This window comes from Pogona vitticeps, chromosome 5 (assembly GCF_051106095.1).
Source record: "Pogona vitticeps strain Pit_001003342236 chromosome 5, PviZW2.1, whole genome shotgun sequence".
Classification (NCBI taxonomy): Eukaryota; Metazoa; Chordata; class Lepidosauria; order Squamata; family Agamidae; genus Pogona; species Pogona vitticeps.
This window is the reverse complement of record NC_135787.1, coordinates 176,788,646-176,813,441: the sequence shown is the minus strand read 5'-3', so window position 1 is coordinate 176,813,441 and position 24,796 is coordinate 176,788,646. Positions and strand designations below refer to the sequence as shown.

At 40.4% G+C, this 24,796-nt stretch overlaps 1 protein-coding gene across 1 annotated transcript in view; it reads right to left on the bottom strand.

Moving 5' to 3' along the window:
* Positions 1-16,530: 16,530 nt before the first annotated feature.
* PKP2 (plakophilin 2) overlaps positions 16,531-24,796 on the bottom strand; it is a 72,649-nt gene continuing 64,383 nt past the window's right edge. Inside the window, exons 11-13 of the mRNA XM_072999937.2 lie at positions 23,799-23,988; positions 21,917-21,992; positions 16,531-20,687 (exon numbers count right to left, since the gene is read on the bottom strand). Coding sequence (XP_072856038.2) covers positions 20,619-20,687; positions 21,917-21,992; positions 23,799-23,988 — 335 coding nt within the window. The 3' untranslated portion in view covers positions 16,531-20,618. The remainder of the gene's footprint in view (positions 20,688-21,916; positions 21,993-23,798; positions 23,989-24,796) is intronic.

Genomic DNA, 24,796 nt, shown 5'->3' with positions numbered 1-24,796 from the left:
ATCTCTCTTTTCTTGCTGGAAAAGAATAAGGATCTTTGGCATCCTTTGAGGGAAAGGAAGCATTTCTCCCCACCCCTCCCTAGATTTCCAGATACAGCTTGAAAATTGCAGCAGCAGAGCAATTTTGTGAGGTTGGATGAGATAGCAGTTCTGTAGTCACAAGGTGCTACAGATTATGCACCTCTGACCTATGTTCCATAACAATATATTAATACTGACCCATTAATTAACTGTTACAGGCAGTTCTGGTGCAGACAGATAGCATAGGGGATCCTAATACAGCACACTATTAATGGGAGCTATGAACCCGTTTAGAAATTGCCTTCAACTAATTGTGGGTTTCAGCAGCATTAAAAACTTCTTCTTTAGAGTGAAAAGAGTTAAAGAAGAGGGAAGGTCATGGTTTTGTAATGACTAGTGATAATTTCTAGTGGAGTGGAATGATTTAGATCTCTGATTTCCAGTAACTATCTTACTGTATATTTATTCAGCTAATATTCAGGTGAGTGTAGACAGAATTCATACAGTCGTTTGGTTTTTGGAATGGTTTCACAGGATCTTAGACAAAAGCACCTGTGAATGTGGGATCACAGGATAAAAGCACCTGGGAATGTAGGATCTCGACCGCAGCTTGGAGTTCAAGAGCCCTACTCAAAACTAGTCCAGTGGATACAGTATGGCTAAATAAAGTTATTTCACCATGGATGCTTAATGCATCTGATTACATGTGCAGTCACATCAGAGCTGATTCAAGATGAAGCACTATAAGGCCTTATATTTTATAGCATTCATGCAGTAATGGTGATTTTTTTTCCTGCCAGTATTGAAAATTTAAATGGTGTTAAATTACATGGCTTTTCATACAATAAATAAAATATCAAGCACGGTATGGTCCAAATGAATTATTAATCTGGCTCAACTGGTAACGCTCAGCATTTAAACATAGGAGTCCATGGCCTGTGACTTCCTAGTTTCTCCTCCGGAAAGGTCTATATGAATTGCCTTTTCCAGGCCAGGGGGAATGGGGGAGGATGGCAACAAGGCTTCCTCAAAGAGGAAGAGATCACTGAGTTATGCAGATGTGTGCATCTGTTTTTTGTCCCTGTTTTGCACTTATATGGTGACAATCCACCCTCATCTTTTTCCAGCCACGTGATGGTATTTATGTGTTTCTGGAACTGTGTGAAAAAAAAACCTTTCCTGCAAACGATGAAAAAAAAAAACACCAAATGGCTATTATCTGGAGGGCTACAGGGGGATTTTACATCTGCCTGTGGGCATCCATCTAGCAATTACAGAAAGGCCAGCAGCCAGTGGGATTTGCACAATTACAAGGAAGAAAAACCAGAGACTGGGAAGAGCGAAGGGAGATCATAGTACACCAATTCTGACCTTTCCACTCAAAGACCATACAAGAGAAACACAGGCATTGTTCAACAATCTCACACTTGGCGCTAAAAATGAACTGCTTATTAAAATAAATTAGAAAGAAAAAATAAAACTGTAGCAAAGCATGCTGCTTATACTTTATACCACCCCATAGTGCTTAAAGCATTCTCTGGGCAGATTACAAGTTAATTATGCAGGCTACACATTGCCCCCGAGTGAACTGGGTATTCATTTTACCAACCTGGGAGGGATGGAAGGCTGAGTGACCCAGCCACCTGGGATTGAACCCCAGGTCGTGAGCAGAGTTTGGCTATCGTGCTGCAGTTTAACCACTCTGCCATGAAGGTCCCAGAATGCGAATCCTAGCTTGCAATGATGCAGGTCTTTCATTTAATCCTACACCTCAGTCTGAGTGGTTGGAATATCCAGGGGAGATCTTTGACTTTATTGTTTGGGATCAGTTATTTGCCTTTGTCGCCAGCAGCTCTGTGTGGTTTTTTTTTCCAATTTTTATTTCCTTAGTTCAGATTGCTGGGCATCTTTGATTAAAAACATTTTAATCCCACAAATGCCAGATGGAACACAAAGAATCTGTAGAGGCATTACTCTTCCCTCAATTTGCAGCTCAGCATCTTATGTTGCCCTTGAAGCCAAAAAGACTGAGTGCTCCTTTTTAACTATACAATGTTCATATTCTATAGGGAAATAAAGGCAAAACGTTCTAAAACAGTCTTGGGATCAGCACATCTCTAAACTCCTAACTCTTGGATCTGATCCTGCTGTCTTGGGCTCATTATTCTAGATGTTTTAAAGCCCCCATCTTTTGGATCCTCACAATGCCCCTGAGAACAATACTGTGGAGAATTGAATGAGGGTGACATTTTATTTCCCCACAATTCACCAGATATATATATTTTGGGGACCTTCTAAGGCAGTGGTCAGGGAACAGGGGTAAATTACACCAAAAATGAAAATCCTGGGGGTAAGGAGGATGAGAAGAGCCCCAATATTGATGCTCTCATATCCAAGATGAAGCAACATCGTAAGTTGAAGCTTTCAAAGTAATTTTGAATAGATTCAATAAGATTTTGAATTCAAATAATGAACGATTTCCTTCCTTTCAAATCAAGGGGGTAATGTCGGTGTATATAATTTTTTTTGGGGGGGGGGAAAGGTAAAAAAGTTCCCTGATCCCTGTTCTAAGGAGTTAAAACAGATTCTAAGCCACCTAATGTTGATTACAGTGGTATTGCTGTTTGCTAATTTCACTAGAACCAGATAAGCCTATTACAGCCCACTGGAATGTGTTTTTATAAGTGCGTCTTCATACCCTGGGGATGAATCCCCAAATGGCACTTTGCTCAGAGCCCCATCAAATTTATTCCAAAACGTGAAGAAGGGGTTGTCAGGCTCTTTGGCAGTTTGTTTGGGTAGTTGAGTATAGCTGTGGGATCAGCTTTTGTCCTTTTTAGGAGATGAGTGATTGTGGTGATCAGCGTGTTTTTTGTTGTGGATGTATTGTGATAAGAGGAAATTATGTCAAACTGCACCAGAGCACAAACAGAGTTCTGACTCCTGTCCTCTGAAGATGCCAGTCACGGAGACTGGCAAAACATTAGGAAGAACAACCTTCAGAACATGGCCAAAGAGCCTGAAAAACCCACAACAGCCATCACATCCTGGCTGTGAAAGCCTTCGAGAATACAGTGAAGCAGGGGCTCTGATCTCAATCCCTTTTGGCTTGATTTTGCACTTCAGCTGAATTTTCACTTGTACGTAGCTCTGTTCTTAAGTTTTAATAAAGCCCAAATTAGATTCAGTGATATGAATTCTGTGATTGCATTTTCTGTGGTTTTTAAAAGGCAACATATGCAGCTTCTGACTTCCCATTTCAGTTAAGAATGATAGTCTAGTCATCTTTTTGCATGATTTATGCTCCCATTTAGGAATAGGATTAGAGCTCATGCATGGATGGGGCAACTAGCATTACTGGATGACCTGCTCCAGTCAGTTTTGGGTCAACATACTAAGGCTGTTAAATACCAACAAATACATTGGGTGCATGTTTAAACAACTCAGATACTTTGTTTACAAGACAGGTCAAAACTAAGAGCAGTTTTCCTCTAAGAAAAAGTTCCACAGTTCTGGCCCTTGTCTGCTAAACTCTCCATCTCTTAACTGCACGTATTAGCTCTGTGCAGTCATACAAACCTCATCCTGGGCTCCTGGCAGATTTCATAAGATAAGCGGAAAGGAGCCTGGTTAGTGTTTCTGTGTTAAATTTCTACAGATGCATTCCAGAGAGATAACACAATGTGATGTATTGGGAGCTGCTGACAGTTTTGTGCACCATTTACTCCAATGTAGTGATGGTGATAAAATATCCCTTTTTCCCCCAATCTTGCAAGTATGTGGTCTCTGACCACATAAATGTAATTCTCTTCCTTACCCAATGTGCTTCTTTACATCCTTATTGAAGTTCACCTTCTGAAATGGCATAGCATAGTATGCAATGCACTATTGTAACTGATGATCTGTTTTCCTAATTCAAAATTACTGAATTTTAATCTCAGAGAGAAGACACTTCCTTCTGAAATAAGCATTAAAGCTCAAATTCAAAGCATATACATACACGGGGAGAGGTATTTAAAGAAGAATGTGTCCTCTGCTTTGGAAAAGCAAAGATAAATACATGTTTATGATAAATTGCAAAACAGCTGAGTAATTGAAAGCTATGTAGTACAGTAGAGATAATGGAATCGGAGAAGGTCAAACATACCCTCTTTTGTCTCACAGGCCTTCAGAACTGTGCTCTTCCATATCTATAGTTTACAGTGACAGATTAGAACTAGTCACATTCGATGTTTACATTTAGGTATGACTTCAAGCCTGCCAAAATACTAGTCCAAGGTACTGCCCATTATCAATTCTCAACACAGAGTTCCCATCAGAGGGGGTGCCAAAAATACTTGAAATATGGTGGAAATTATGTTAAAAATTGAACTTAACTAAGAATTCATGAACTAATAGCAAGGATACTCCTTTCAGCTAGAGGCCCATAACAAAGCCATTACAGTAGTTTGTTTTTTTGCTGCATTGGAGCAAACCCGAGTTCATGTTGAGATATAGTGAGTAGTCATGCTGCACTTCTGACATGTCTGAGCTGTGCTGTGCTGATTTTTTGAAAGGAATATGAAGATGTTCGGTCATTTACTGGCCCAGACAGATTACGGTCCAGTTAGTTGGAAAGTAGTCAAAAACTGATGTCACCACCTACCAATTAAAGCTCTGCATTTCAGACAAAAGGGGAACTTTTGCCATGTTTTCTATTACTCATTACTTCTGTGTGTTTGCAATGGAATGTGAGAATTGCTGGATGGGGGTAAACTCTGCTGGATCAAAATACAATAACATATATCTATAAGAAGTGTATATCTCTAAATGCTGTTCCTTTTGTAGCCAAAATGGCACCACCAATATCCACAAAGGGGTAGACATCAGAGGAAGCTTGTAAAAATACACATCAGATTGTTTAACTTATACTGGGAGAGCTAAATTACTATGTTTAATTAGGTAGCTACAGATGGGGCTGATACTAAAAGGGCTGCTGGGGTACACATCAAGTCGATTCTGTTTAAATTAGATTGGTTATCAGTTGCTGCCCGGGACCAATTCAAAGTGCTTGTTTTGACATATAAAACCCTAAATGGCTTGGGCCCTGGATACCTGAAGGACCACCTCCTTCCATATGAACCTACCCGGCAGTTAAGATCTAGCCAGGGGGCCCTTTCGAAAGAGCCGTCCCTTAAGGAGGTAAGAGGGACGGCTTGGAGACAAAGGGCCTTTTCGGCAGCTGCTCCCAGACTATGGAATGCCCTCCCGACTGTGGGTCCGATGGCAATTTTTATATATATTTTAATTGTATTTCAATTGTTCTAAATTTTATTGTATTTTAAATGTTGTAAGCTGCCCAGAGACCTTTGGGTAGCGTGGGCGGCATATAAAACAAACAAACAAACAAACAAACAAACAAACAAACAAACAAACAAACAAACAAACAAACAAACAAACAAACAAACAGAAGCTAGCCTGGCACTCCCAAATAAATTTATGGTTCATGTGAGATCTGACCATTGAGCTATAGCCTATTAGCGAGTTTAACCTGTGGCCTTAAGTAATTTTTGGAACATGTTGGATTTGGCTACATCAACTGGATTTATATTAGCACAGATCTCCTAAACTCAAAATTCCTCTTTTGGACTATTGTTACCATGTGCTCTCAAGTGTACAAAATGTTGTTTGTCATGGCAACAGTGTGTTTCCATGGGCAACCAAGGATTTGAACTCCCGGGCTTCCAGGTTTTGGCCCAGTGTCCTGTCCTCTATTACATTGGCTCTCTTTTCTAGGCTGCAGCCCTCATCATACTTCAGATGTCATGGCCCTGGGGCCATGCTAGCTGGGGTATTTTGAGAGCTGCAGTCCAAACCAATAACCTTGCCTTTCTCTGGCATGTTCTAAAAAGGAATCAAATTAATTCCAGAAAGTCCACAGTTCAAACACAAGTAAAACATACCATTACACATTTGTGTATTCTGCTAGACCTCAAGGTCACCGTATTTGTCTGACTGAAAAGCTAATATGTGTAAGACATTATGAGGACGCTTTGTGCCCAGAACAGTGTCCTTCCATTATTTACTTATCTTCAGCAGTAAAACAAAACAGGTCTATTAAAGTAGCCACCCTCAACCACCAAACCTTGCAGTGTAGTAAAAAATACTATGTAGTAGTCGGTAAGAAATGTGATATGAAGAAAAAGCCACACTGAACATCCTGCATTGTTCTTTGCTCTGTCTAGATCAGATAAGAGTCTGGATTCTGGATAATCCAGTTTTGCAAAAGACCTGTCACTGTCACTGTAAACTTCTTCATTTCTTCTAAGTTTCAACTGGCAGCTTTTTTTAAATTCAAGAAACTGCTCTTCAGTAAACTGCTATTACTGAAATATTTGGGGGCATTCCCCCTTTGTGAGTAACAAACGGTACCCCAAAACAAGGGTGAGTAGTACTATATGTTGGAGCTGACCGGGTGCTTCTCAGGTTATACTGCACAAGATGTGTGTCTTTGCATGAGGAGTAGATAGAGTTGACTCCTCAGGTTTTCTAGGTTGCCTTTTACATGCTGACCTTCCTTCAAGCTAGACCGGCTCTCCTCACCTATCCTGGCAATTAACATACTGTTTGGAAAGGGCCAAAAAAGCAGGACACTTTGCTTTGCCTGGGCGAGAAAGTGGTCAGTTTCTTCTGTCACGCTGAAATGTTTCCAACATCTAAATCCACATGCTCTTTTTGTAAGATGTATGAAGACCTTTTCAACTATTGAGATGCTCTTATCACAAAGCGAACCATATGAAATTATCATTATTCTGTAGGGGCCACTTAGCCAGTTACAGTACTTCTGGAAACCTTACAGCAGTGGAATTAATGTGCTTGGAGCTGCACTGATTGAATGAAGTATGATACTGCCTGTATGATTCCTTCTATACAGCCCTGGCTTGCCATATTAATTTTCTTAGTCCATTTTTACTCCACCCTTATCAATCTGGTCATATGAAGTGGTCCTCAGATGCAGCCTCAACTCACTCTGCTTTAAAGCTGCACTGCCATTTGCTGAGTTCAACGAGGTAATCTTTTTGTTCTTCCTGTTACTTTGCACTGTCAGGATTTCTGCGAATCACCAGAAGGTGTCCCACTGCGACAGTGCTAAATGTTCACCTGTGTCAAAGCTTGCGGAATGGAGCCTGTTCGTGGAGTTTATGTGGCCATCTCCAACTAACCAAATACAAAGACCTGGCAATCGAAACATCTTGCCTCTGGATGAAACACACTTCAGTGGTCCCTGTAGTCATTGGGGCTTTAGGAACAATATCAAGAAATTTCACACAGTACTATAAGCAGTTGCAGATCTCAGAAATCACACCATAGAGCTACAAAAAAACAAACAAACCCCGTAATATTAAGAACAGCACACATACTGCATCAGTATTTAACAGATACTTAGGTTTTAGGTTAAAACTTGTTATATAATACCAGTCAATGTTTTTATAGTTTTCATTGACTTTGCATCATTTTTTCTAATAATAATAAAATCACTTTACAGAAATAAAATAATCAGAGCTACAAAAAAAACCAGCAGTATTAGGAACAGCATATATACTACATCGATATTTAACAGATACTTAGGGTTTTGGTTAAAACTTGTACCTGTTATGTAATACCAGTCAATGTTTTTGCTTAATCAGATGCCAGAAGGTGAGTGGCCTTTGATTGATAGTTCCAGCATACTATCCAGAAACTACTGAACAATAGAATAAAGGAAGGAACATTTTGGAGGGTTTGATATGAAGGATGTGTGACAGAGAACAGTCAGTTACTTCAAGGACTTTCAGAAAACAGCCTCCCCCTTTTAAGGTGTCATCTACAGATATAATATTCTGAATGTGTTTAAATCACAATAATATGGTTTGGTTTATAAGGCACTGAAGCCATATATTGTACTCACATACTACAGTTAAAATTTAAAGTGGTCTGTAAAACAACACTGTAATGACAAAAGTACTGTGTTGGTGCATCTCATCAAGCTTTAGATAATCATAAACACAATGTGTTTGTTTAATTAATTAACCTCATTTATTCAGCCTTTCTGCTAAAAATATAGCACTCAAAGTGGCTAACAAACTTAAATACAAATGTGTGAACAAATTAAAATCATTAAAATAATCACCATCAAACGTGTCCTAGGCCAAAGACAAATTGGGACTCTAGAAACATGGTACTTCTGTGAAGGACAAAAAATAAATTACATTCTGATATGCATGCCCTCTCTTTGATCTCATAAGGAGGTAATTAGTTGAGTCAAATTTTCAGAAAAACGGAATGTTGTGTAGCTGCATCTATTCTGTAAAGTGTGTTGGCAAATGTTCTGAAAAAAGTCTGCCTGAGGCAAAAGCAGTTGTGAAAATGAGGCTGTCCTTTAGAATTTTGGCAGTCTTCTGCTTTCTCTCTGTCTAGGCTTTTTTTAATGCTTAAGGGGAGATAAGACATAAGACATAAGACATAAGAAATTTATTTGTCATTGCGCTCACAAGTGGGTGCAACGAAATGAGGTGCTCTTCCCCAAGGTAAAACTGGACAACACTACAAAAAAAAAGTTAAAATATACACAACTTTCACCATCCAAATATAGATACCCCGTTTTCTCTCAGCAATTAAAATTCCACCAAAAACCTATGGCCCCGCATTTAAACTCAATACTGCACTTGGGTAAAAACTGATAAAGAGCATCGTCAGGGTTCAATCTGCAGTGGTTCCCAACCTTGCGTCCCCAGAGGTTCCTGGACCAAACCCCAGAAGCCTTCACCAGTAGCTGTGCTTGCCAGGACTTCTAGGAGTTGTAGGCCAAGAACATCTGGGGACACAAGGTTGGGAACCACTGATACAGAGGGGAATTATGGTAGCTGAGATTCTATATGTGGGTGTAGGGGAGGTTTAACTTCTTTCCACTGTGTTATTTTTCCACTAGAAACTTCCCGAAGTCGTTATTCATCCTACAGGACAAAAACATTCTCAAATCCATGCCTTCTCCTTATTAAATGTCCCCATTTACCAATGTGTTTGCATTTATACATATTTAGATGAAAATATAAGATATACTTTGAAATAATGTGTGAAACAATCTTAAATTTGGAGAATATTATCCCATGACAAAACACTTATGAGCAAGCTTCTCATGTCTGCCTCTCCTTCAGTAGGGAGAATGGTCCCATAGGCTGATTAAGATACTTGCAGTCCTCGGATCTATATGTTTTCTCAAAACACATCTCCACAGGGACAATAATGCTTAAGATGTAATTTTACTTTAGAGAAGCCAGATGGCTCCATCTCTCTAGCCCCAGCCACAAATATACACACTCTCCTTTTTTCAGCTTTTGTTTTCCCACTGGAAAGAAAGTCAGGCCTTTCCTATCTTATCAGGTAATTTCCGCTTTCTATTCTTCCAACGAATAAATAATGGCCACAGTGGATGCTGTGCAAATATTTTAATGAAACTAATGCAAAACAGCTGGGTCCGATTTCAACCCCAGCCTGTGCATGGGTGCGGCTCGCCGTGTGTGAAATTCAGCCAGCCACCCCAGCAGAACCTCTCACATAAAGGTTCACGCACAACAGGCATCAGCTATTATTCATGAAGCACAGATGAATTGTTCTGTACAATTGTACTTGCCAGGGTAAAGCTGCTGACCCGATGTCCAGGAATGCCAGCTCTTTACACAAAGCTTGACTCTACGCTCCAATAGCAAACACACAGACAACAGAGTTTCGGAGTTCTCTCCAGCTAGGCTGAAGATAGATACGAGAGAGAATAACGTTAAATGCAATGGAGGTGGTCAGAATGTCCCTTCGCTGTTCTGGGGGAAAATGTATACACCTCTGCCCTTTGTGGATAAACAAATAAAGGAACAAAACACAGCTGTGCAAGCTGCCAGTGCATTAGGAGAAAGTTGGACATAACTGGATTCTGTTCTCTAGTACTTGTGACATTACCAACCTCTCCCTCTCCACCAGCCCAAGTTTTGCAGTTCTTTTGAACATTTTTTTAAAATAATGGGATAGACACTGTTCTTCTTCATGGTCTCTGTGAATGCACACGAAGGTGTTTAAATGCGCCTGCGCAGGACTCTTCGGAATATTCTAGAGCTTAATTAAATGACCAATAAAACGTTTCCCCGTGTCGCGCATGCTCCGCCCGCCTGCCGTACCTCAGTTCCTTTTTGCCGCCGCCGCAATCGGACTACTTCGAGTCACTTAGAGCTTATTAATTAAATTAATTAAAAGCAGGTAGCCAGCCTAAAGAGGAAGGGAGGAGTAAAGCTGAGAGGTAATCCGACATTCAGCTTGTAAGACACAAATGTGGGTAAGGAAAGATAGACGTCTAAGTACACTTCATGGGTGACTGATCTGTGTTGAAACCATAGTCTTTTTAAAAGCACCCAAGAGAGCCAGGTGTGCCAGGACAGATGTCAAGACTAGACCTGCTTGCACAAGGTTGCTCTGAAGTATTTACCAGGACTGTGATGCACTGGAACAAACCTTTTTTTAGTTCACAGAGCTTGAAAGGAGCACGTCTACTGAAAACCATTTAGTTCAGTGGGTCTTGCCCCTAAGTATGTTTACATAGGACCAGTGCCAAATGACTTAAGTATCTGGCTCATGCTTTTCAGAGAGGTAGCTGTGATATTGTTTCAGCAGTGCCGACCACAATAAAATCAATAATATTGCGGCACTTTTAGGATCAAAATTACATTTCAGTGGCTGAAATCCTGTTGCATAGCTGGGAGACTTATATGAAGACTCTCACTTACCTGAGAGTCAGGTGCAGCAGACAAGGAAGCCTCACGGAATCTGTGCAAATGCACAGAGGTGTTAGGCAAGGCTGCCTACTGGCACCAGCATTATTCATCTTTTATATAAATGATGTATCAAGCTGGCTAAACACCACTGATCTCCATTCCCCTAAACTTGGAGACAGAACAATGCCAGTTCTACTCTATGCTGATGACACAGTACATTCTATCCAGAACCCTCCGTAGGGTTGAGGAGGGCACTTAAGAAGCTCGCCTCATACTGTGAAAACAAATCCCTGACTATTAACTATCAGAAGACCAAGATAGTTGCCTTTGGACGTAGACCCAAGATTCAGTCCTGGCAAATAAATGGACACAGTATCGAGCAGGTGAACAACTCAAAATATCTGGGGGTATTTCTGCAGGCCTCAGGATCTAGGCTTCAGCATAGTAAATATGTGGCAAATCAGGGAGAAAGATCGGCAAATAGTATATAAAATGCCATCTCTCTCAAGGAGGGTCCTTTATACCAGCAGCCTTCAAACTCTACAAAGCTCAGCTGTTGTACGGCTCATTCATGAGGCCACCCAGCTCTCACTTTTCATCACAAGAAATAATTCAATCTAAATTTCTAAGAACTATACTCCAGGTCCCAAGATGTGTGTTAAATGCAAGGATAAGGCTAGAAATGGGATACCTCAAAGAAGAAGCCTGGATTAGGATCCAATCTCTATATATGTGGCTAAAGGGACAGTTAAACCCCAAAGACCTGTTTTCTTTGATATTTAACAATAATTATCAATCCAAGTGGATCAAATCTGTCCAGGGTTACTTGGGAAAAATTGGCCTCTCACCTCAGGCATTTATGTCTTCTGGAATAGAGCAGGGAAAACAAGTAGTCAAAGAATAGAGGACAATGAATATTAAAACAGACCTCTCTAGCATTCAAAACATGGCAGTAAGGAGTTACATCAAAAACTATGTGGAACCGGCCAAATGACATATTTGGAAATTAAAGGAACTAGCCTTTACCTTGGCAAGGTGTTTGGCCCTCCCCTCTGCTGTACTACAAGGAAAGTATAAAAATATTCCTTTTGCTGAATGGTTATGTTCCTGCCACCTGAGGGAGATTGTGACCATACAGCATACGTTTTTCACCTGCCCATTGTATGATGTAGCGCGCAAAGAGACTGTTACCCCCTTAATAGAAAGAATCCCAGGACATTCAGGGGGAAACAGGCTTGAATTCCTTCTCTTGGATGCTGATACGCAGATCACCTGTCAGGTTGCAAAATTCTGTGCAGCGACACTTTGACTGCAGAAGTCAAATTCCAACTAGATAGTAGCTCCCAGCTGTATGAATGCTAACATGTTCTAATCAAATATTGAAAGTTAGAAATTATAAGGTTTTATACATATGTGACTGGTCTAAGGACTGTAAATAAACTATTCATACAATCCTGTTGCGTAGTGTAAACCAAAGAGTAATTTTTGGTCCATTCCTCCCTGGTAAACCAACGATCCCTGCCACAGTTCTCAGGGATGTACACACATGTTGGCTTGATGTATGCACACACAGGACCCAAGTATTCAAGGACTCTTTGTTTAGCAGGAAGAAATGGACCTCCAGTTACCATTTGGCTATGCTAAACAATACAATATTGGCCAATGTGAGAGTTTGTTGATTGTAACCCACAATAATTGATAGTTAAAATTGATAGAAATAATAATTGATAGAAATTAATTTGCTAGTCTTAAAGGTACCACAGTACTTTTTGGCCAGTTTTTCTTTTTGTTGCAGCCCACATTTGTCCACAGCAAGCAAACAAGGGCTATATGGACACTGCAGCATCCAGGTGATAATCTTTGCTGCAGCTGTTTAAGTTGCTCCTGCTTAATAATAATATAATCATCTTAGAACTGCAGAGTTCTAAGATGATTATATTATTATCATAATATAATCATTATGATTCTGTTATCATTATATTATTATATATTATCCAGCTCTGCAGTTCTACGATGATTATATATAATATAATCATCTTAGAACTGCAGAGCTGGAAGGGACGCATGGACCATTATGTCAATGTGCTACAGTGGGGAATGAACTTCCAGCCTCTGGCTCTGCAGCCAGATACTTAAACCGCTGAGCTATCCAACTATCTACATTTGGCCTTTTTTCCAACCTGGTGAAAAGAGCTAATTTCTTCTTTAAGCTGCTGTTCCTACTGCTGAGCTGAAACAATTAAATAAGAATATGTGTTTGTTGAAATCCAATAGTAAGTTGCAACCAGAGTAGGCTCAATGATTCAGTTGAAATTACATAGGTGTTAACTCACCAAATCCCTGCTAATTTAATGGGCCTGCTCTAGTTGTCACATGCTATCCTGTTTCCCTGAAAATAAGACCTAACCTGAAAATAAAAATAATGATTTTTCAGGATGATCGTAATATAAGCCCTACACCCAAAATAAACCCGTTAAATGAAATCCTGCCCTCCATCATTGTGCAGCAACCAGAAGATGATGACATGACTGTATTTGAATAAACGTAGATTGTTGTTCATGAAAAAAAATAATAAAACATCCCCTGAAAATTTCATCTATTGTGTCAGGTGTACTGTACTTGGGCACAGGAAAAGAACCAAGTCTTGTATTATTAAATACAGCCAAAGCGGTACTCTTTACTTTTCTTTCTTCCATCTTTTTTCTTTGGCTTGTCAGAAGTTTTGTTAGAGTCAGATTAGATGACAAGGGGAATAAGTTCTCCACTGTTTTCCCCACTCCACTTCTTTTGAGACACGTCTCGGCATTTGGTCTTCCAAATTAAGCCCTTGTTTACCTTCTTGTAACCAATACAAAACACAAAGCTAATGAAATTCAGGATATGGGTGGGTGGGTCGGGAATCCTATGGTATGACAAATGTCACCACTGGGCAGAGCACCTCCACGAAACCCATGATAAACATACATATCTTCTAGTCTGACCTTGCTAGGCGTCCATGAAGAGCCTTACCACAGAGCTTTGAGAGGTCAGATTGGTGTTTTTCCACATATTATTAAATCAATTTTAAAAAAAGTTTCTCTCCCACTGAAACCAGTGAAAGGGAATGAACTAGACTAGCTTCAGGCCAGTTTAGAGCCTAGGATCTCATGAATCCTTGGCTTCCTCTGAACTGCTTCTTTCAGTCCTGACCACCATTGAACACCATGAGTTTTCCTGCCTCATGCCAAGAAGCCCACCATCTGTGAACCTCCTTCCCAGCCCACGATGTAGCATATCTCCAGGATCCAGTGTCAGGATTGCAACCCTAACAGACTGTTAACGATAAAATTAGAATGTCCCATGTACACCGCCTCTAACTTCTTTACAACACACACAAAAAAATAAATATGGAAAACATGTCGCTGTCCAGATGTTGTAGGACTGCCACCTTCATCAACCCTACCCCCCATAGCCCATAGTGAAAGAGGATGGGAGCCACCGACCAACACCTGAACGGTTACTCTTTCTCCACCTCTGCCTTAGAGGAAGTGTGCAATGGGATATAAGTGTAATATGTGAATAGCCATCCCATACAGATGATATACAGTACAGATTAACATGGCTGGCATATATTGCCTTACTGTCTCAGTTTACATCATGGGAGAAATTCCAGTTTGGGAGCAAAATGAAGGAGAAAAAATGTGGTTAGAATGTGGATGGGAATTTCTACTATAATTTATCTGGTTTTGCCTGTCAGTGGCTAAAATTACGATTGCAGAACACAGCAATTATCTGACCCTGAGGGCTCTTGATAGAAATGCTGGTCATATTTTGAAGGCACCAGAATACTTGTGTGCAGCTAAGAGAAATGTTGAGCCTTCTATTACTTTTGTGGGCGGATAGAAGAATCCTTTTCCTTTTCTTCCTCCTCCTCTGCATCAGCAATTGTCAAGATAAAATACACTATCCAAAATTAGTTTAATAGCAGTGATGTTGACACTGGTGGATGAGGAGAGAAAATCCGCAGCCAAAGTCTGATAGAAAAGCCCCCCCCCCTTTGTGTTTTCTCCTCAGTTCTCTCACTTCTCCACAGCCTGTGGGCTCACAGTGATGGGCACTGGGCTGTTTGGTATTTCCACTCGTACATGTGATGCAACGCTTGGAAAATACCAGGTTTTTTTTTTTAAATGTGTAATTGGTTACTGTTTCAAACATTTTTGGAAGATATTATTTTTCTCTTCACTTGCTCTTCAGGCAGGCTTTCCCTTAGTGACTGGCTGTCTGAGAGGGGTTTTTAAATTTTTCGCTCCATAAAACGCACCAAATTTTTAGGAGAAGAAAACAGGTAAAAAATAATCTGGGAATTTCGGCCTGCTGGGCCAGCGGGGATGAGGGTGGGCGAAGCCTCCAAAGGGTCCGAGTTTGCCTTTGAGGACCTTTTGGAGGCTCACCCAGACCCCCTGGGGCCCAGAGCGGGCTAAATCGCCACCTTCCGGCACTCTTCTGAAGCTTCCCAAGCCTCAAAAGAGTCCCAGAAGGTGGCGATTTCGCCCCCGCTGGCCCCATTGGGGGGGGAGCCTCCCAAGGGTCCTGGAAGGCAGACTCGGACCCTTGGGAGGCTCCCCCACCCCCACCCCACGGGTCCAATGTGGGCAAAATAGCCAGCTTTGCTCCATAAGACACACAGACGTTCTCCCACACTTTTTGGGGTGTGTGTGTGTCTTATAGAGCAAAAAATACGGTAATATAGCACTGTTATGATGCTAACCAACAACATAATGGAATTAATTAATATTCATTATAATAACATTAATTAACAGAGGTGGCATGTCGTTGGAGCAGGCTGCCTATGTTAAATTAATTTTCAAATCAACAATGACACATTAGATTTAGCACTGGTTATAAGTTCTGTCCCAAGAGAAAGCGGTGCAGAAGTCTGTTGCTGAGCTGTTCCTTCCCCTCCTCACACTATTAATACGACTACAGTCCCTATAGCCCATCTGGTCTACCCTTATTGATGTCTTCAGAAAATTGCCTGTCTGGTTACTGTGTGTATTTAATTGCCACCTACAACAGTTGTGTCACAAAGCTGACTCATAAAAACGCTGTTTCTTAGCTGAATGTTTCCCATACTCTTCCATGTTGAAAAAAAATTGAGGGCTAAATTCAGCTGCACCAATTTTAATGTGAATGTCCAAGTTACTTCCACATTGAAAACGTTGACAGCAGAAGGAAAAGGCCCTGCAAAACACCTGCCACTGAGGCCATGCAATACATTTTGCTTCCCTCCTAAACGTAGGGTCAGTCATAAATAAATAGAACGGTGCAGGGTAAGGAAGTGGAGTAATAATTTCAACAAAGTGCATTGCTCTGCAGACCAAGTAAGTCAATCAAGGCTTGGCTAAGTAAAACCTTTCTAACAGATTCATATCACAACATGATACTGTATGATGGGATAACAGCAATGGATTTACAGTTTTTACTCCTGCCTGATACTGTATTGCTCCCTGAAATATCTAAATGCACTTGAGTCTTTTTGGTTAATAATCACATGTCACTTTATAGTGTGCTTCTTCGTATTTGCTCCAGAATACTGTGGCATAGTACAGTGGTGCCTCACAAGACGAATTTAATTCGTTCCACGGTTAATGTTGTCTTGCGAAAAATTCATCTTGCGAAAAACGTTTTCCCATAGGAATGCATTGAGATCTAATTAATGCGTTCCTATGGGCAAAAAAAGTCAAAACAAAGTCAATTTTGGTTCACAAAGGGTTTATTAAGTGCTCTTTAAAGCCATACATATTGTGCAGATGATTTAAAAAATTTCAATAAAAAACTTTAACTTTTTAAACATCATAGAAAAACATTTAAAAATCAGCAAACATGAGGCAGGAGCAAACATTGGAAAACATTCGTCTTGCGAAGCACGGCCATAGGAACATTTGTCTTGCGAATCATCAACCCCTTTGCCAAAACCATTTGTCTTGTGAGTTTTTTGTCCTGCGAGGCATTTGTCTTGCGAGGCACCACTGTAAATCATTATTTTTCCAGGTAGATTATAGATTTACTATGCCACAATATTACATCATAGTCAAGAGGTTAAAAATAGCTGCTTCTGGTGATCCTTTGGTTTATTCCACATGGTCTATGAGTAACAAAGTAGTGGCAGAGGAGTGCCTGCTTTCTGACTCCCTAATGTGTTCATGGGACCTCTTGTGAATTCTCGAACATGGCTTGTGAATATACAGCTATATTCATATGCTGGATCAGATTATTTATTCATAGAGTGGGGGATTACACTCTACCTTTCTACAACAATATTCTGTCCCAGTTCTTTTAATGGCAGATGTCCGACCTTCTGTGGACTTCTATGTACCTAGAGAGGTTTGGTCTAAATGAAGGTACCTGAAACCTTTGTAGTTCCAGATTAGTGAAGTAAAGACTCCTACAGAGGAGAGATGGGCCTAGGGCTTGACATTGCTATTAAATGTTGTTCCCGGATCTGTTGGTTGGTTGGTTGGTGTGTGCGTGCATGTGCGCGTGCGTCTCTGTCTGTCTGTCTGTCTGTCTTTCTTTCTGTCTCTCTCTCTCTCTGTGTCTCTCTGTGTGTGTCTGTGTGGTCCATGTTATAATTTCTGTCTGATTGGGATCCAAACATGCATTTATCAATTTGAAAACACAGCCGTTAGGTTACTACAGGGTGCGGGCAGAATAAGCATATTGCTGTTGTTTCAGGACAGGTAAAACCAGTTGAGCTTTCTCTCCAGGTTTGTGCAAACTCGAGGCTGTGGTTTCCTTTGTGTAGTCAATTAATCTCCTCTTTGGTCTTCCTCTGTTCTTGAAGAACCCCTCCCACAAATCTTACTGCTCTTTGCTCTTTAACATTGGTATCCTTGTTCCCTCCCACTTGGAAATAGACATATAACTGGCCATCAGTTATTTACAGGTAGTGGTTAAACGGCTGCACTGCAGCCAAAACTGTGCTGACAACCAGAGTTCAATCCAAGGTAGCCAGCTCAAGGTTGACTCAGCCTTCTGAGGTTGGTAAAATGAGTGCCCACCTCGCTGGGGGGGGGGGGGAGTGGCTATGTGTGGCTTGCATAATTAACTTTTAAACTACCCAGAGAGTGCTTTAAGTGCTATGGGGTGGTGTATAAGCAGCACACTTCCCCCCCCCCAATTCACTCTTCCTCTTTTCTCTAGTGGTACAATGCCTGTGCAAGGAAATATCTCCTCTAAAAACTTTGCTGATGCATCATCTTCAAATTTTCCTGTTGTAGTTTGGAGAACATCTGCTTCATATACATGGACTAAGATAAACACAGAGTTCTTAATCTTCAACATGCAGGATCTGGATTTGCTGCCATATTAAGTGTGCAAAGCCCATTCAGTATACAAACGCACCAGAGAGGGAAATCAAGGCTGTTGTAAAACCACTAGCAGCTGCAAAGTGGATTATTAGCATTGCATGGACTGAAGACATTCTCTTGGCTCTTATAGAAAAGGAGTCAGCATAATAAAAAGATGGAACAAACAGAATTCCACAGCATGATAGAAAGAAGGTCACACCCTTTGGTGACTCTCCTAGCTTCTTTTAGAAAGAAAGCATTGTTGAGATGGGTGGAGAAAAGGCTAAATAAATATTTCTCATGCACACACTTCTATAAACAGCAACCACAGATAACTTGGATAGCTAGAAATCAACCCAATTGCCGGGCAGAGGCTGACCACTCCTTTTCTTAGCATTTACACAAAATGAGGGAGAAATATGAAGGAACAAGAAGAGAAATTGCAGATTCCAGATGAGAGATTCTTAAAGGAAATAAAATATGAAAATGTTGATCCTCTTACAAGAACCGGTAAACAAGCGGATCTGTGAAACAGTTTTAATTTTTCTTTCAGAGGAATTGGTGAAAAGTGTTGTTAAACATAAAATGATCACACATATAGAAGGGTAAAACCCCTCTATCATTCCTCTATTTGTTGGTGATGACGGATTACTTCATGGGGGGCCGATTAAGATATGCCGAGGCTAGCTATCACCTTTAGAAGGCCACATACCATCCCTCCAACAATTACGTAAAACTTTACACTTAGTTAAAAAAAATCTTTAGTACTCATTTATAATTTGAAGCCCTAAACTGTCACTCACTTAGAATGTGTATAAATCTGGTGCCAGGTCTGTGGGCAGGGAGCACGTTGGCAATGGATGTTAAACATTTGTAAGGATTTCTTGAAAGCAAGAGCTTTTGACGGTGGAAATCAACTACAGTGGGTCTTGACTTGAGAACTTAATCCGTATTGGAAGGCAGTTCTCAAGTCAAAAAGTTCTCAGGTCAAATCTGCATTTCCCATAGGAATGCATTGAGAACCATTTGATCCGTATCTGCTCTTTTCCGTCCATAGAAACTAATGGGAAGCTGCTATTCTGCCTTTGACCACTAGAGGGGGATATTTTGTTTCTTTTTTTCTTAGGTCAAGAAAGGTTCAGGGAAGGCAGGGAAAATACAGTCCAGGCAGTACAGTACCAGGCAGTCCGAAGACTGTCTCCCAATCCACTCTCTAAACGCTGGGAGGAGTGAGGAAGCAGACAGGCACCCTTTTCACTGGCCAACAGTTAACTGAAAGTTCAAATTTTGCACTTTCCCTGCCTCCCACGTGGGTTTTTTTCAGTTTGTAACTCAAATCTAAGTATGTAAGTCAAGTCAGTATTTTCCGATGAGAGTGGTTCTTAAGTCAAAATGTTCTTAACTCGAGCCATTCTTAAGTCAAGACCCCACTGTACTTCATAAAGTACTGGACTCATCTCTGTTAAAGACGGGTTGGATAGCTGTCTGTCTGGGAATGAGTTAGCTGTGCATCCTTTGCACTGAGTGGGTTGGCTAGATGACCTCTAGGGCATTTTCCAGCTCTACAATTCTAGGATTCTATGGAGCCAGGTTCCATGGCTCTCTTCACAAATTCTTGGAACACTTCATTGGTGGTGGGATCATCTGGTATGCTTTAAAACATTACAGAAAGAAGCAGGACAAAAGTGCCCCTCAAGTCCAGTAAATTGACCAACTGAAGGGGAATAAATAATCATAAGTGCATGTGTGTTTAAAATAAATACAGAAAGATACTTCCAAGTTTGTAGACATTTTAAAAATTGCTCTTTCAGTACACACCTTCAATTCCATACTGCTTGAAAATCAGGTTTTAGCAGACAGGTTTGCATGAGGTAATGACAACTGATGTGTTAAGGTGGGAAAAAAAAAATCAAAACCCAGGAAAATGTCATAATTCAAAAGGCAGTTTACAAATAATTTTTCTGCATTTTCTCAAACTTGCAAAAATCCCTGTAGACTAGATTGTTTTATATGAAGCCCTGATTAGTACTAGATTTAGCAAACAAACAAAAAAACCCCAACACCCCTCCCCCCCAAAACACACCAAAATAAGCAAAAAGAATTCAACATTAAGTCCCAAATCCAGTCTTCTTTGGCTATTAATTTATCATATAAAAAAGTAGGACATTGATGTATATTATTGTCCAAAACTGGGCTGAATTCCAGTAAAATGTGTGAAATGCTCACCAGTGTCAGATTTTGTACTAAAATTGCTTACTATATCGCCTTGACATTTACAAACAAGTCCTGAATTCAGGAAGGTAAAGAAGCAGTGATGTAAGGCAGATAATATGAAGGGAGAACACTTTTTTCCTGGTCATCTGTTAAAAATATTTAAAACTGCTATCACTTTGAGGATGATGGACAGTTCTTGCTGGTGAATCAATCTTGTTAAATATGGCAGCGTTAATCTCCATAGAGTGTCACCACGTCTCTAAGTTTCTTGTAGGCTGTTTTAGTCTTTTAGTGAATTGTAGGCTCTTAATGTCCGATTATTGATGAAATCTGTCTTCTTGTAGTTAGCCTTTCAAATAAAACACAGTAAAATATAAAAGAGATTAAACTATAATTGAGAACAAAGCTGGAACAGTTAGTCATCAAGCATATTTTAGGGTTGAAATCCATATCCTGCTGAAGATTCGGGAGGGGGGGGTAGACAGATAGATTTCTTTCTAACCATCTATCAGTCTGTTTATTTTATCTATCTTATTTATCTAGCTCTTTTTCTGCTTAGGTGCATGATGCAGCATTCAAGGAATGTGCAACTTGATGTGACCAAGGAGGTTCTGGATCAGGGCTGAACAATCTCAGTGGTCAAGAGGTTGCATAGTCACTCCTTAAACACACTGGGGGATGCGCCCCCTTCTACACTCTACCAAAGCTATTACAGCAACAAACAATTGTTCCAGTGTGGCTTTTTTTAACAGATGTCAACATGTGTGGAGAAAGGTATCAACAGGAACCTAGAATACTGATTCTGTTTGTAAGCATATGAAGCATGCCCCTCTTTAGCGTCCACCACTATGGCAGCAGCAGGGGCCCAAAGTGTGTCTGTAAAAGCTTTGTTCAACCCGATGGACACACCTGGGGCCAGTTTTGTGCCTGGCAAGTCTTTTGAGTGCAGGCTGCCAGACATCATTTTGCCAGGAATGCATGAAGAACCAGCCAATGGGAAAGAGTCTGGCTTGGAACAGGAGGGTGGGGCCATCGCTGGCAGAGAGTGAAAAGTGGTATTTTTCTCTCTGGTCCACCCAGGAGGAATAAAAGAAGACCTGCCCCCCAATCTCTGGCAGTCTTCAACTTATCTTTGCCTGCCCACCCCTCGTATATGGCATCGTATATAACATTGTTCTTGTAGTTTTTTGGAAGGCAAATGGGGGAATTGCATATATTCTGTATCTTAGTGCTTATTTTGTCATGACTTTATTGAGGTTTTGTGCATAGGAGTGGATCCCCAGTAACTTATAGAGGAGTTGATTCACCAAATCCCCATTGATTCAATGAGCCTACTTTAGTGCAATTTATTATCCTAAGCATCTAGATTTTGCCCACTGAATGAAGAAAGAGCATTGCCACCATATTTAGCTGTGTCATTGCTGAATGTCTCATAAAAGCAAATTTTTATTGATCGTCAAACTGCAAAGCCTTATGATCTGATGAACTTAAGATGCAGATGTCTAAAAGAAATATAGAAGGATAACCTCAACTTTATAGGCACTTGAAAAATAGCTCCTAGCTATTGTCCTGCCTTACCTTTTTGTAGGCGCTGTGGAGATCAGCGTGTGACCATAAAGAATACAGGAGAATCGAAGCAGCTCTACCAGCTTTGCTGAAGGATATAAGAAGAAGAGTTATCATAATATTTATTATTTATCAAGCTTCTCAAGTAGGTGCAGTACAATAACAAGGTAAAAGGGAACAACTCTGCCCACCGGCTTACAATCTCAAAGGACAAGGTGATTAAGACAGAAACACAACAGAAGTGTGGCGGGGAAGAGGCATGGCAGAAAGTACACATTTTTCATACTCTTGTCTAAATATTCCCTCAGAACAAAATCCTGCCTTCAGTGCATTTTTCACTGGAGAATGTGCATGTATGCAGACCTATAAGGCAGTCCTCCTTTGATGCTGCTCCCAATGCAGCAGTAAGCGGTGTCCTCAATTTTGAGCTACATACCATTTATACTTTTCCTTCTGAGGAGAGGGGGAAAAATCTCTGGGGTATCAAATATCCAGAAAAACATATTAATTCCCCCCCCCTCAAGTCACTGGAAACTGCTAGGCTTTAAAACACGTTCTGGATGGATTTTCTGACAAAAACAAATCCAGGGAAGCATACATGTGTCCTTTCTCCTGATGGTAAATGTACATTTGGTTTGGGACATTTTTTTTCCACAGTGAGCTACACTGGAATTTGTGGGGAGGGGAAAGCCAACAACAATATTTAAGGATTTTGTTTCTTTCTCTATTGGTGAAAGTTTGAAATACTTGAGGGATGGAGAGGCGTGCGTGTTGGGGGGAAAAGAGGGAGGAAACAGGAGCATGAAATGCAGGAGTCACCTGAGTTTCAGCCAAGAGGAAATCTTAGAAGAATCTTAGACCTGCAGAGCTGAAAGGGACCCTACGAATCATCGAGTCCAGGCCTTGTCAAGGAGGCACAGTAGGGGACTGAACCCCCCAACCTCTGGCTCCTCAGCCAGAGACCTAAACCACTCAGCTATCCAGCATTTTAAATGATGGGAAGGGAAGCAGGAGAATGAGACAGAATGTGGATTTAAAAGAAGCAGCAGTCACTTGTCCTATATATAATAAAGGAATGCAAACCAGGGGAGAGACAGTAACTAAGGAGAAAGGTGTGCAAACCTTATACAGGAAAAAAGGTCAGGTTCAATCTGAGAAAAGCTGGGATGGAAAGAAGAGAATGACAGACTAAATAGTATGTTTGCAATGCAGTGAAATTAAAAGCTTAAATTTTAAAAACTGGAAATGGCACAGTCCAGATACAAGTTACTGCCTCAGCAAGAATATGGATTTGCAGTCCTATGAGTGAAATAGAGATAGTAATTATGTCATGTAACTGTAATGAGAAACAGTAAGAAAGCAACATAAGGTTCACGTGTGTAGGACAATATTGAAAGGTCTTTGTTTTGCATGTGAAACTACTGATTGCTCTAAACTGCACATGAACACCATCCCAAGCAATTTCCTTGCCTTTGGAACAACCTACCTCCTGAGATTCGCGTGGCACCCTCGCTGGGTATCTTTAAAAATCAACTAAAAACATGGATGTTTCAGCAGGCCTTCCCTCCAGACAATTCCTGATGCCCTCTTCTTTCCTATTGTTTCCTCCCTTTCCTAAAGTTTTTTCTATTTAAAAATTTTTATACTATTTTATGCTGTTAGCCGCCTAGAGTGGTCTTAACCGACCAGATAGGCGGGATATTAAATAAATAAATAAATAAATAAATAAATAAATAAATAAATAAATAAATTTGTTGCTTAGAATGAAACATTGTAAGTGTCTTCAGACAAGGCATTTCTCTGGTATTGCTGGGATAGAAGAGTGGAATTGCAAGACCAGAGTCTAATGCTAGGATCCCTTGGAACTTGCACCTTTTCGAGTACAGTGGCTCACCTCTCACTTGAGCTGATATTCATAACCTTGGAGAGGCCATCAGAGTTCAGGAGGAGCCGAGCATTCTGGGAGTTGCTCTGAGTTAGGTTGTACAAAGCATAGCAGGCAGAAGCAGTTGTTTCGTTGGCCACATCAGATGTTTGGACAGAATCCGGAAGTATGGCAACCAAATCAGGCAAAACGTCTCTTGCTGGAAGACGAATGTGGTGTGTTTTATTCCAACTTTTCAACATAAAGCTTTTCACCTACTGTTCTAAACTATATTCACGGAACACCATTCAGAAATTACACAGCAATTTCATTTTGATATCTCTATCTATGTCTCTATTTATGCATGTTTATAGTACTAAGAACTCATGATCCTACACTGCTATTATTTCCGTGCCAATAGTTAGTTAATGTTATTTTCATTGCAATGGATCAAGACTGTCCCATCCTTCACTGAAAGGAGTCCTTCTATTAGAGGAAATGACTCAACCCAGGCTAGAAATGTAATTATTTGACTGATTCCACCTGTCAGCTTAAATTTATTTCTCCTAATGTTAAGGACTGCAATCTTACAAATGGTAGAATGCATCTCTGGTATTCAAATTCATTTTCTCAATGGATCAGGTTTTATAGGGTGAGTTCATATACACATTTATTAAATCTGTAGCCCTACAACATGTGCACTGGAGCAATTCTGATCATGCTGTCTTCCCAAGCTTTAAGTTAGGTATAATATTTTATTTATCTATTTTTTAAAATATTTTTACCCTGCCTTTCTCCTTAAAAGGACCATTATTTGCACAGAGGCTTAAACACAAATAAGTCAACGTCTATGAAGTTCTGATGTACATGACTTGCATACTGTAAAAGCCATGTGCAGAGTATATTTATAGTACACCTTGACTATATGTTGGTATAATGACATAGGTTAGGCTTACATGTATTGAATTCTGTACATTTAGGTTCTTATGCAAATATTAAATTCAGAACATAACATGACTGGCAAGGAA